Raw genomic sequence first — 12,724 nt, 5'->3', positions numbered from 1 at the left:
GATGACAGCTCACTGCACGAGATTGTCCCTGAAGACCTTCCACTGGGACAAGATGTGGAGGAGAAAGACAGTGACACTAGGCCCATGTAGGCCTAGGCTAATGTACGTGTTTGCATCTTAGTTTTTAACAGAAGTTTAAAAGGATTTTTTTTTAATTAAAACTAGAAAAGCTTATAGGGATATAAAAAAATATTTTTGTACAGCTGTACAGTGTGCTTGTGTTTTAAGCTAAGTGTTATTACAGAGCCCAGAAGTTTTTCTTAAAAAATTTTTTAAGTTTATAAAGGCCAGGTGCAGTGGCTCATGCCTGTAATCAATCCCAGCACTTTGGGAAGCCACGGTCGGAGGATCACTTGAGCCCAGGAGTTCAAGACTAACCTGGGCAACATAGTGAGACCCTGTCTCTACAAAAATTTAAAAATTAGCTGGGTGTGGTGGTGCATCTGTAGTCCTAGCTACTCAGGAGGCTGAGGCAGGATAGCCCGAGTCCAGAAGTTGAAGGCTGCAGTGAGTGAGAACCATGCTACTGCACTCCAGCCTGAGTGACACAGCAAGATTCTGTCTCTTTAAAAAAAAAGCTTATAGGCTAGGCGCAGTGGCTCATGCCTGAAATTCCAGCACTTTGGGAGGCCAAGGTAGGGGGATCACTTGAGGTCAGGAGTTCCGAGAGCAGCCTGGCCCACATGGCAAAATCCCCTCTCTACTAAAAATAAAAAAATTAGCTGGGCATGGTGGAATGTGCCTGTAATCCCAGCTACTTGGGAGGCTGAGGTGGGAGAACTGCTTGAACCCAGGAGGCAGAGATTGCAGTGAGCTGAGATCATGCCACTGCACTCCGGCCTGGGCAACAGAGCGAGACTCCGTGTCCGTCTCAATTTAAAAAAAAAAAAGTTGGCCGGGCGCGGTGGCTCACGCTTGTAATCCCAGCACTCTGGGAGGCCGAGGCGGGCGGATCACGAGGTCAGGAGATCGAGACTATGGTGAAACCCCGTCTCTACTAAAAATACAAAAAAAATTAGCCGGGCGTGGTGGCGGGCGCCTGTAGTCCCAGCTACTCGGAGAGGCTGAGGCAGGAGAATGGGGTGAACCCGGGAGGTGGAGCTTGCAGTGAGCCAAGATGGCGCCACTGCACTCCAGCCTGGGTGACAGAGCGAGACTCCATCTCAAAAAAAAAAAAAAAAAAAAAAAGTTTATAAAGTAAAAAAGTTACAGTAAGGGTTAATTTATTATTGAAGAAACTTTTTTTATAAATTTAGTACAGCTTAAGTGTACAGTACTTATAACGTCTACAGTAGTAAATAATAATGTGCTAGGCCTTCCTGTTGACTCACCACTCACTCACTCGCCCAAAATAACTTCCAGTCCTACAAGCTCCATTCATGCTAAGTGCCCATTTTTAAAATCTTTTATGCCATAATTTAACTGTACCTTTTCTATGTTTAGATGTATTTAGGTACACAAATACCACTGTTACAACTGCCCACAGTATTCAGTACAGTAACATGCTTGTACAGGTTTGCAGCCTAGGTACATTGTAGGCTATACGACCTACGTTAGCGTGAGTCACTCTATGAAGTTTGAATGACAAAAATCACCTAACAACGTATGTATCCCCGTCATTAAGTGACACATGACTGTACTACCAAATTCACACGTTAAACCCACAACAGCTTGTTGGAACTGGCATAAAACTTGCCTAGAGCTTCATGTTCCACCTTGCGATTATGTAAGTACCGGCGCTTCTTCTCCTTGAGCAGATGCTGAAGTCGTTTAAACTGATCAATATACAAAGACTGCAAACGAATTAGCTTTTCACGCATAATCAGGGCCACTTCTTCTGCCGTGTAGACACCAGCATGTCTGGAATAAAACAGAATTCAGCAAAGCATAAGAAAATAATAATAATAAAACCCAAGTTTAAAAGAGCAGAGATGTCAGACTAAGTTTGTTATTTAACAAGTGGTGAAATAATCACCTTAATAGTAATGTTTTCGCAAAACATTGTACCATTCAAGTTGTTATTAAATAAAACAAAAGAGAAAATCTCCAAGAAAGAATACTAATCTGTGATTTCCCAAAACGGGGGAAGGAGAAGTGTCTTATTTTTCCCACCTATTTGCATTATGTTGAAAAGAAAGTGAACATGTGGAACACTTTAAACTTTTATTAATCCACATTCTTAATGTTTTGATATGAAATCATCACTTACCAGTCAGGGCAGCTTTAAAGTGTTCAATTCATTAACATGTATCTCTCACATATATATATATATATATATATATATATATATATATATATATATATATTTTTTTTTTTTTTTTTTTTTTTTTTTGAGATAAGGTCTCACTCTTGTCACCCAGGATGGAGTGCAGTGGTGCAATCAATCACAGCTCACTACAACCTTTGCTTCCTGGGCTCAAGTGATCCTCCCATGTCAGCCTCCCGAGTAGCTGGGACTACAGGTGTGCACCACCCCACTTGGTTAATTTTTGTATTTTTTGTAGAGATGGGATTTCACCATGTTGTCCAGGCTTGAACCCCTGGGTTTAAGCGATCCTCCCGCCTCAGCCTCACAAAGTGCTGGAATTAAACGCATAAGCTACTGCACCTGGCAATATATTTTAATTAAAGCACTAAAGATACCAATATCAAATAATTTCTTTTTTTTTTTTTTTGAGACAGAGTCTTGCTCTGTCACCCAGGCTGGAGTGCAGTGGCACAACCTTGGCTCACTGCAACCTCCACTTCCCAGGTTCAAGTAATTCTCCTGTCTCAGCCTCCCAAGTAGCTGGCATTACAGGCACCTACCACCATGCCCAGCTAATTTTTATATTTTTAGTAGAGATGGCGTTTCTCCATGTTGGTCAGGCTGGTCTTATCTCCTGACCTCAGATCGATCTTCCAGCCTCGGCCTCCCAAAGCGCTGGGATTTCAAGCGTCAGCCACTGCGCCCGGCCAAAATTTGTAATTGTTTAAAAAATATAGGCCTGTATTGGAGCTCATATGGACCCTCAAATAACCAGTCAAAATGGGCTATACCCTGTCCTCAGCTAATTTTCTTGACAATATTCTCAAAATTCAGTACCCTAGGTTAACCCTTAATTGCCAAAGATCTGGCACAGATCCATATCAACTTGATTAAGCTTTGCTGCCAATTATAAACTAAAGAATTTCTGGCCAGGCATGGTGGCTCACGCCTGTAATCCTAGCACTTTGGGAGGCCAAGGCAGGCGGATCACCTGAGGTCAGGTGTTCAAGACCAGCCTGGCCAACGTGGCGAAACCCGGTCTCTACTGAAAACACAAAAATCAACCGGGTAGGGTGGTGGGCGCCTGTAATCCCAGCTACTCGGGAGGCTGGGGCAGGAGAATTGCTTGAACCTGGGAGGCAGAGGTTGCAGTGAGCCGAGATCGTGCCACTGCATTCCAGCCTGGGTGACAAAGCAAGACTCCATCTCAAAAAAAAGAATCAAAAAAAAAAAAGAACTTCTAAAAGTTACGCTAGGGATTAAAATGTGGAAGACTGTTCTCTGGCTCTGATTTATGCAATCAAAATTAAGAGATGAGGCCAGGTGTGATAGCTCACACCTGCGATCCCAGCATTTTGGGAGGCCGAGGCAGGCAGATTGCTTGAGCCTGGGAGTTCAAGACCAGCCTGGGCTGTAACATGGTAAAACCCTGTCAATACAAAATATACAAAAGTTAGCTGGGCACGGTGGTGTATACCTGTAGTCCCAGATACTCAGGAGGCTGAGGTGAAAGGATCACTTGAGCTGGGAGTGGGGAGGCTGCAGGGAGCTGAGATGGCGCCACTGCACTCCAACCTGGGTGACAGGGCAAGACCATGTCCCAGAAAAAAATAAATAAATAAATAAATAAGAGAATAACTTTGAATTTTAAAAATTTTGTTTCATTCACCGTCTGATCATTACATAAATACAAAGAACAAGCTATATACCTTAAGTTTCATACTGAGTAAAAATTTTATTGAAAAGGCAAAACACATAAATTACACTAACTTTAAGTCAAAAAATTATGCTTTATTACTTTTTTGTTTTTAAGACAGAGTCTTGCTCTGTTTCCCAGGCTGCACTGAAGTGGCACAATGTTGGCTCACTGCAACCTCCGCCTCCTGGGTTCAAGCAATTCTCGTGCCTCAGCCTCCACAGTAGTTGGGATTGCAAGCGTGTGCCACCACACCTGGCTACTTTTTTTATTTTTTGTATTTTTAGTAGAGATGGGGTTTCACCATGTTGCCCAGGCTGGTCTCAAACTCCTGGGTTCAGGCAATCCACCTGACTCGGCCTCCCAAAGTGCTAGGATTACAGGCATGAGCCACTGTGGCCAGCCTATGCTTTATTTTTAAAAACTAGCTGTTAAGGCACTGAAATACACAGAATATATAAAATTAACTTTAGGACTGACAGCAAGTAATTTCTGCCAAAATTTCTTCATAAATATAAACAAAAGCCAATATTACCGGTGTGTAAGAGGTACTTCACTATATTCTGAAGTAAAAGTGAAAAGAAATTAAGAAAAATCAAAACATGGTTAATAAAACCAGCAAAGGGCCGGGCGTGGAGCACAAGGCCAAGGTGGGTAGATCACTTGAGGTCAGGAGTTCGAGACCAGCCTGGCCAACATGGCAAAACCCCCTCTCTACTAAAAATACAAAAATTAGCCAGGTATGGTGGCAAGCACCTATAATCCCAGCTATTCGGGAGGCTGAGGCAGGAGAATCACTTGAACCTGGCAGGCAGAGATTACAGTGAGCCGAGATCGCACCACTGCACTCCAGCCTGGGCGACAAAACGAGACTCTGTCTCCAGAAATAAAAAATTAAATAAATAAAATAAACAAATTAAATAAATAAAAATAAATAAAAAATTAAATAAAATTAAATTAAATAATAAAAAATAAATTTAAAAAATAAATAAAATAAAATAAAACCAGCAAATTACAGAAATGACAAAAGCTAACAGACTATCAGAAAATGTGAAAAGGCTTTAAAAATACATAACGGTTGGCTGGGCGCGGTGGCTTGAGCCTGTAATTCTATAGCACTTTGGGAGACCGAGGTGGGCATACTGCCTGAGCTCAGGAGTTTGAGACCAGCCTGGGCAACATGGTGAAACCCTGTCTCTACTAAAATACAAAAGAAAAAAAAAAAAAATTAGCCAGGCACGGCAGCGTGCGCCTGTAGTCTCAGCTACTAGGGAGGCTGAGGCAGAAGAATTGCTTGAACCCAGGAGGCAAAGGTTGCAGTGAGCCGAGATCGTGCCACCGCGCTCCAGCCTGGCAAGAGAGCGAGAGTCCATCTCAAAAATAAATACATAACGGTTTCGGCCGGGCGCGGTGGCTCAAGCTTGTAATCCCAGCACTTTGGGAGGCCGAGGCGGGCGAATCACAAGGTCAGAAGATCGAGACCATCCTGGCTAACACGGTGAAACCCCGTCTCTACTAAAAATACAAAAAAAAAAAAAATTAGCCGGGCATGGTGGTGGACGCCTGTAGTCCCAGCTACTCGGGAGGCTGAGGCAGGAGAATGGCGTGAACCCAGGAAGCGGAGCTTGCAGTGAGCCGAGATTGCGCCACTGCACTCCAGCCTGGGGGACAGAGCAAGACTCTGTCTCAAAAAAAAAAAAAAAAAAAAAAAAATACATAACGGTTTCACAAGGTGACTAAGTTACATCTTCAGAAAAACGGGTTATGCCTACATTAACCTGTCTGTAACCTAAAATACTGAGGCCTTGACCTAATATAGAGTTTGTTAAAATGAAATTCACTTTTTGAATACTGAAAATGAGAAAAATAAAAATTGTTTTAAAAAATTAATTTCACGGCACCCTGTCAGAAGAGAATTTAACCAATGGTCTGGGACTGAAATGTGCTAATCTGAAGCCATTACTATTAGAAGTTATTAGAAATCATTTGGTGGGGGCAGTAAGCAACCTACTAAATGAATGCCTGCTGGTTCATGTAACAGATGGCTCATTTACTTAAAGATGAATGTGCCAGACTTTCAGAGCTGGACATTAAAATTATGTACTAATTGCCCTTGCTCTGGTATGCACAAATTAAAGTCAAGGTTTTATTATTAGAATTCATCTTCAAAAAAGAGGGTCTCACCTTGTATTCTACTAAATAGTCTCTCTTATAAAGGGCATTCTCCAAATTTCTTTATTTGGAAAACAATGATGAAGATTCAATAATGTGAAATAACCTTCAGCCAAACAAGTTTTGGATGTTTATAGAGGTCATATGATACAATTATTATTTAAAAAGGGAAATGAAGATTTAACAATTACCTTTAGGATAAAATTTCTTAAGTATTAGATGTTGTAGACAAGCTTTTATTTATTTTTTCTGTGTGTATGAGATAGGGTCTCCCTCTGTTGCCCAGGCTGGAATGCAGTGGCACCATCACAGAGCCTCAACCTCCCAGGCTCAAGCGATCCTCCCACCTGAGCCTCTTGAGTAGCTAAGACTACAGACCACGTGCACCACCACGTCTGGCTAATTTTTAAATCTTTCGTAAAGATGGTGTCTCCCTATGTTGCCCAGGCTGGTCTCGAACTCCTGGGCTCAAGCAATCCTCTCACCTCGACCTCCCAAAGTGCTAGGATCACTGGGCACGGTGGTTCGTCCCTGTAATCCCAGCACTTTGGGAAGCCGAGGTGGGCAGATCACTTCAGGTCAGGAGTTCGAGACCAGCCTGCCAACATGGAGAAACCCCGTCTCTACTAAAAATACAAACATCAGCTGGGCATCGTGGCGGGCACCTGTAATCCCAGCTACTTGGGAGGCTGAGGCAGTAAAATCATTTGAACCCGGGAGGCGGAGGTTGCAGTGAGCTGAGATCGCACCATTGCACTCTAGCCTGGGCAACAAGAGTGAAACTCCGGTTCAAAAAAAAAAAAGTGCTAGGATTACATGCGTAAGTCACTGTGCCTGGCCACAAACAAGCCTTACTTTTAACAAAACAATTGAGTAAATAGTTACTTTGAGAGAAATCATATATATACTAACAGGAAGTTTAAAAAATCTATGCCAACAATATTCTAGTTAGGATAAAGTCTCTAGCAACATCATAAACAATATAAAAGGTGCCCTTTGTGTAACAAGCAATTGAAGATAAATGTGGTTAAACTATTAGATGATTCAAAAAGTGATCCTATTGATGACAAACACACTGGTGCCCTAAGATAAAAATTCTTAATGAAAAGAATTTCACTCAGTGGACATACTACTAAATTACTATACTATTAAATATAAGGAGAGTAATATGTAATCATAAGGAGACACTGAACAACTCTATTTACATGCCTAAAAATGCATAAATTTAGTGGGCCTAAATTTTTTTAAAAAATAATCTCACTGAGGAAAATTAACGAGAAAGCCTTATACTTAGTTGCCTAATAGCTGACCATATTTGGGGCTTTATTTTCTCTTCTGAACATGTTTCTTCTAGGAGAGAGTGACATCAACTGCCTAGTCCTTTCCACTTTTATATTTCTCATAAAATGACCTGGTATTTTGGTTTATACAGCAGTCTCTTATAAGTTAAATCAGCATGTGTGTGCCTCCTAGAGACTGATCCACTCTAGATTATTACCAACAAAATCAAGTTTCTTGACCTTAAGCTGAGTGTTTACCACATCAAACGACACTCCCTTTGTAACCCTAGAGAGCATACATCTCTTCAAAGCAGCAAGTTTGGCCATCTAGAACCACAATGGAAAAAAAAGGAATGAAGCTGGGCCTGATGGCTCATGCCTGTAATCCCAGCACCTTGGGAGGCGGAGTCAGGTGAATCACGAGGTCAGGAATTCGAGACCAGCCTGGCCAACAAGGTGAAACCCCATCTCTACTAAAAATACAAAAAATTAGCTGGGTGTGGTGGTGGGTGACTATAATCCCAGCTACTTGGGAGGCTGAGGCAGGAGAATCGCTTGAACCTGGGAGGTGGAGGTTGCAGTGAACTGAGATCGTGCCACTGCACTCCAGCCTGGGTGACAGTGCAAGACTCCATCTCACAAAAGAAAAAAAAGGAATGAATATGTTGGTTTAAGTTACTATTTGTGAGAGAATCCTGCGAGAGAACAGATATTCCCTTTCAAACTACTTAGATGGGCTTTCTAAACTAGTACTTCCTGAATAGTTGACCACAGTGAGATTACTCAATAGAAATGGATGAAATTATTCTACTCAGAAAACGTAACCCTAACATATGGCCATACCATCCGGAACATGCCCAACCTCCTCTGATCTCAGAAGCTAAGCAGGGTCAGGAGAAAATGTAACCCTAAATGACTTCTTATAAACCAAAGAATCCAAAGTAATGAAGAAAATGCTATTGCAAGAACAAAAGCCCAATAGTCAATCTAGAAATTACCCCTCCCACTATTTACAGTCCCTCTACATAAACTGACAGTACAAAGTGTTAACACACAGAAGTCAGCAGGCAAACATTTTTAAAAACTAAACCCAGACCTTGAGACACAAATATGAGACTCCAGAGTGGTAATGTTTTTATGCTTCTACAACTCCTATGGTGATGATGGGTTAAGTGAAGAGCAGAAGCTTACTAAGATATAAACCTGATTAAGATACAATCACTTTTGGGTTTCTAAATCGGTTTCTCTTTCTTAGACATGAAACCAAAACTCTTGAATACCTTTTTATTCTTCTTTTTAAAAAAAATCCACACACAAAAAAACACTAAATGCTTGAGCTGATGAATATGCTAATTACCTTGATTTGATCATGACACAAGGTTTACAAGTATCCAAACATCACACTGTGCCCCATAAATATGTACAATTGTCAATTTAAAACAATACACAACTTTTAAAAATTTATAAATCCCATAAACACGACATTTTGCAGAAGTATTCAACTACAATCACATTATTCCTGAGGTTTAGGCCAAGCACCCATTCACAACCATTTTCTCTTCTCTAAACTGGTCTGACCATTTCTCAATCCACCTCCCACATTCCCATGTCTAAATTTTCTGTTTTCTCCCCTATACTTTCTCATACATAGAATTTGGTGTTCAAACTTTTTTTTAAATTACAAGGCTTCTAAAAAAGAATCATCCTGCCTTGAAGCAAGATGACAACGAACCATGCCACTTTTATATACAGAACCTCTTACTGCTGACAAATAGCTGTCTTCCACCCTCCTAGGATACTAATTTATTAACACAGCATGCAGCACCACATTCCACCTACTAACTACATTTCAAATGCCTTATGTGGAGTTACAACTTACTTTAGGGGATCTTCTTGATCACTGTCTATGCTATCAGCTTCACTGTCAGGGTCACCTCTCCATGTCTGATCCACAGTAATGGGTTCCTGCTCCCCATCACTCCAGCTGTCTTCATCTGAGGCAAGGAAGGGAGAGCAGCCATTAAGACTTCCCACCTCTGTAACTCCACCACACAAAACTAGATTACTTATCAACCCAAACCTTGAAATTTTAAAAACAAACAAACAAACAAAAAAAACACTTAGTACAAACGTACTGACAAATAAAAATGCTTTAAGAAAATACAACCCAAGTAAGATTACTTACAACATAAATGAGTAAACCATGCCCTCTCAAACAGAAAAATCAACTTAAAATTACTGTTTCCTGAAATTACCTAACAAAGCTGCTGAGCATTAAAAAAGCAATGAAAGAAATGGTCACCAACTCAGGAAAGTAAACCTAGGCAAACACTACTTCAAATTCAAAAGAATTGGTAAACAACAAAGCAATTCCAGAATTCTCACCAAATTGCTGATGAATTAAGAATATTGCCAAATAGTTCAAGGCATTGTGCTAACCCAAAATAGTTCCCCCTTAACTTTCTTCCTCCCTCTTCATTCCAGGAGAGAAGGTCCTTACCTAGTATTCGGCTGGCTTCACTGCGACTACTTTCTGGAGTCTGAGACCCCAGCTCTGTCTTAGCATATGAGCTCAGCTGGCACAGGAGTGTTTCACCCATAGGCCCTGGGTTGGTCTTCTTCATTTGAGCATGAAGTGCCAGGGCATTCCTACGGACATGTTCAGCACAGAAGGACACCCTAAAGAGACAAAACATTAATATTTTATAAGTTCCTTCTCGAAAGTGTTCAAGAATGTTCATAGTCCCTAATCTTTAAGTCATTTTTAGGGAATTAAAATGACTATTACATTCATTTCTAAAAATGCAAGTCAGAGGAATTTAACTGGCCCAAGGTCAACTCATTTGACTTTATTAAAGGAAAATAACAGGCGGGATGAAGTGGTTCACCCCTGTAATCCCAGCACTTTGGGAGGCTGAGGCAAGGGATTGGGTCTTGCTCTGTTGCCCAGGCTAAAGTGCAGTGGTGCAATCATAGCTCACTGTAGCCTTAAACTGCTTGGTTCAAGTGATTCTCCTGCCTCAGCCTCAAAGTAGCTAGAACTATAGGCATGCATCACTGTGCCCAGCAAATTTTTTTTTAGTTTTTTTTGTAGAAACGAAGTCTATGTTGCCAAGTCTGGTCTGGAACCCCCAGGCTCAAGTGATCCTCCCACCTCAGCCTCCCAAGTAGCTGGGACTACATGTCCACACCACTATGCCCAGCGAATTTTTTAATCTTTTGTAGAGACGGGGTCTCACTGTATTGCCTGGGTTGGTCTCCAACTCCTGGCCTCAAGTGATCCTCTTGCCGTGGCTTCCCAAAGTGCTGGGATTACAGGCATGAGCCACTGCGACCAGCCAGGGACACAATTTTAAAACTACAAGATATGTAAAAAATTATCTAGTCAGGTTATGTTTTTGCATGGATACCTTTGCATACATGATGAAAACTATGAAGCCTCTTACAGAAGAATACACACATATACAACTTTGCATGTTATTTAACAAAATTCATTGACAGCCAAATAGAGCCACATACCCCTCCATTAAGAATTTTAGGGGCCAGGTGCGGTGGCTCACGCCCGTAACCCCAACACTCCGGGAGGCCGTGGCGGATGGATCACCTGAGGTCAGCAGTTCAAAACGAGCCTGGCCAACATGGTGAAACCGTCTCTACTAAAAAGTACAAAAATTGGCCGGGCGTGGCGGCGCACGCCTTAAGTCCCAGCCACTTGGGAGGCAGGAGAATCGCTTGAACCTGGGAGGAGGAGGTTGCAGTGAGCCGAGATCTCCACTGCACTCCAGCCTGGGGAATAAAGCGAGAGACTGTCTCCAAAAAAAAAAAAAAAAAATTAATTTTAGGGCCGGGCGCGGTCGCTCACGCCTGTAATCCCAGCACTCTGGGAGGCCGAGATAGGAAGATACCTTGAGGCCAGGAGTTTGAGACCAACCAGCCTGGTCAAAATAGCAAGACCCCATCTCTCTTATAAAAAAAAAAAAAAGAGTAATTTAGAATATGCCTTTATTTTACAGATAAGGGAAAAGAACCAAAGAGGTGAACTAAGTAATCCAACTCAAGGGTCTTTCCAGTCTTCACCGTTTTTTCAGTTTCCCAAGGATACAACCATAACCCCAAATTTACAAGGACATGATATCAAAAGCGGCAGCTATGCTGAAGCCCGCATCATATCACATACCCCCTCGCTTTAAGACAAACTACATATATATCTATACATATATACCCATCTTTCTTCTCTGGCTTTGGGGCAGCATTGGGACATCTTTTTCCATTCTTCGTCGATATATAACTACACTGCTTGAAGGGTGCATTCTTGTCTTCAAGGATATGCTTAATGCAAAACTCCTGCCCCTCCAGACGAGGCTGAGAGCATGGACGATGAGTGAATGCACAAGACAGAGGTTCCTGAGACCTGGGCACTGGAGTGATCCTCCCCCGATTGGTTGGCAAGACGTGAATCCGAATCCTGTTCATAACCAAAACCTGCGGGGTCAAACGAAAGATCAAAAAGCCCTTAGCCTTCCCGAAAATTCCTGCTCCACACAGATCGCGCGGGCAGTTTCCAAACGACAGGCAGAAGTCTTTCCCCTAAGGTACGCTCCGTAACTACCCGCCGCCCTCCCCAAGTCTCCACAGGCATTTGTGGCTTTGCCTCCCTTTAGCATGTCCCTCCATGCCCGGCCCCACCCCGAACCACACCACGCTGAATGTATCTTCAGGACTCGCACAGCTGCAGCACGAAGGGAAGCGACACCACCAGCCACACGCGGCGGCCACGCCGCCTCCCCGCACGCCGCCTTTGTCCCGGCCTGCCTCAGAGCGCACGACTGGGCCTGGCCTCGGAAGCCCATGCGAGCGCCATTTTGTCCTACGGCTCCGGTCACCGGAGATCCTGGCTCCTGGAAGCCTGCAGGAAGGAGACTGACTCTGACACTGCTTTGAGGCGGAGTAGCAGCTCTGAGCTGACAAAAAGAGCGAAATAGCAGCCCAATTGCAAGAGCTTAGAGCAAGGAGCACCGCCATCTTACCTCAGGAGCTGCGCTTCGCCGCGCTCTGCTGCGCCGCTCGCACTCCTCTGGTGGCGCCAGCGGCTCCTAGATCGGCCTCGCCCCTTTCCGGACTCCTGGCTACTGATTGGCTATCGCTCGTACGACAGGGTGTCGCCATTGGCCGAGGCCCACTACCTATAGTGTCTAGGAGGGCGGAGCGCCGAGAAAATGCGAGGTTGGGGTGGCTAAGACGGACTGTCTGTCAGCAACTCCTCCAAGAGGAGAGTGAGCCGGGGAAGGGGGCGGAGAGCGGGCTGCCGGGCGGGTTGCCAACTACTGA

General features: G+C 43.2%; 1 protein-coding gene across 3 annotated transcripts in view; it reads right to left on the bottom strand.

Annotated features, from left to right (window-relative positions):
• Positions 1-12,504, bottom strand: part of KANSL2 (KAT8 regulatory NSL complex subunit 2) — a 30,175-nt gene extending 17,671 nt beyond the window's left edge. For 2 of the 3 annotated variants that reach the window (XM_030816665.1, XM_003252211.4), the window contains exons 1-5: positions 12,424-12,504; positions 11,619-11,878; positions 9,897-10,075; positions 9,276-9,390; positions 1,697-1,860 (exon numbers count right to left, since the gene is read on the bottom strand). In XM_030816665.1, the coding sequence (XP_030672525.1) occupies positions 1,697-1,860; positions 9,276-9,390; positions 9,897-10,075; positions 11,619-11,869 (709 nt within the window). In that variant the 5' untranslated portion in view covers positions 11,870-11,878; positions 12,424-12,504. Of the gene's footprint in view, positions 1-1,696; positions 1,861-9,275; positions 9,391-9,896; positions 10,076-11,618; positions 12,303-12,423 lie in introns of all 3 variants that reach the window. The other variant, XM_030816663.1, reaches the window with a different exon arrangement.
• Positions 12,505-12,724: the final 220 nt, after the last annotated feature.

The sequence above is a fragment of the Nomascus leucogenys genome, chromosome 8 (genome assembly GCF_006542625.1).
Source record: "Nomascus leucogenys isolate Asia chromosome 8, Asia_NLE_v1, whole genome shotgun sequence".
Lineage (NCBI taxonomy): Eukaryota > Metazoa > Chordata > Mammalia > Primates > Hylobatidae > Nomascus > Nomascus leucogenys.
This window is presented reverse-complemented; position numbering and strand designations above follow the sequence as displayed.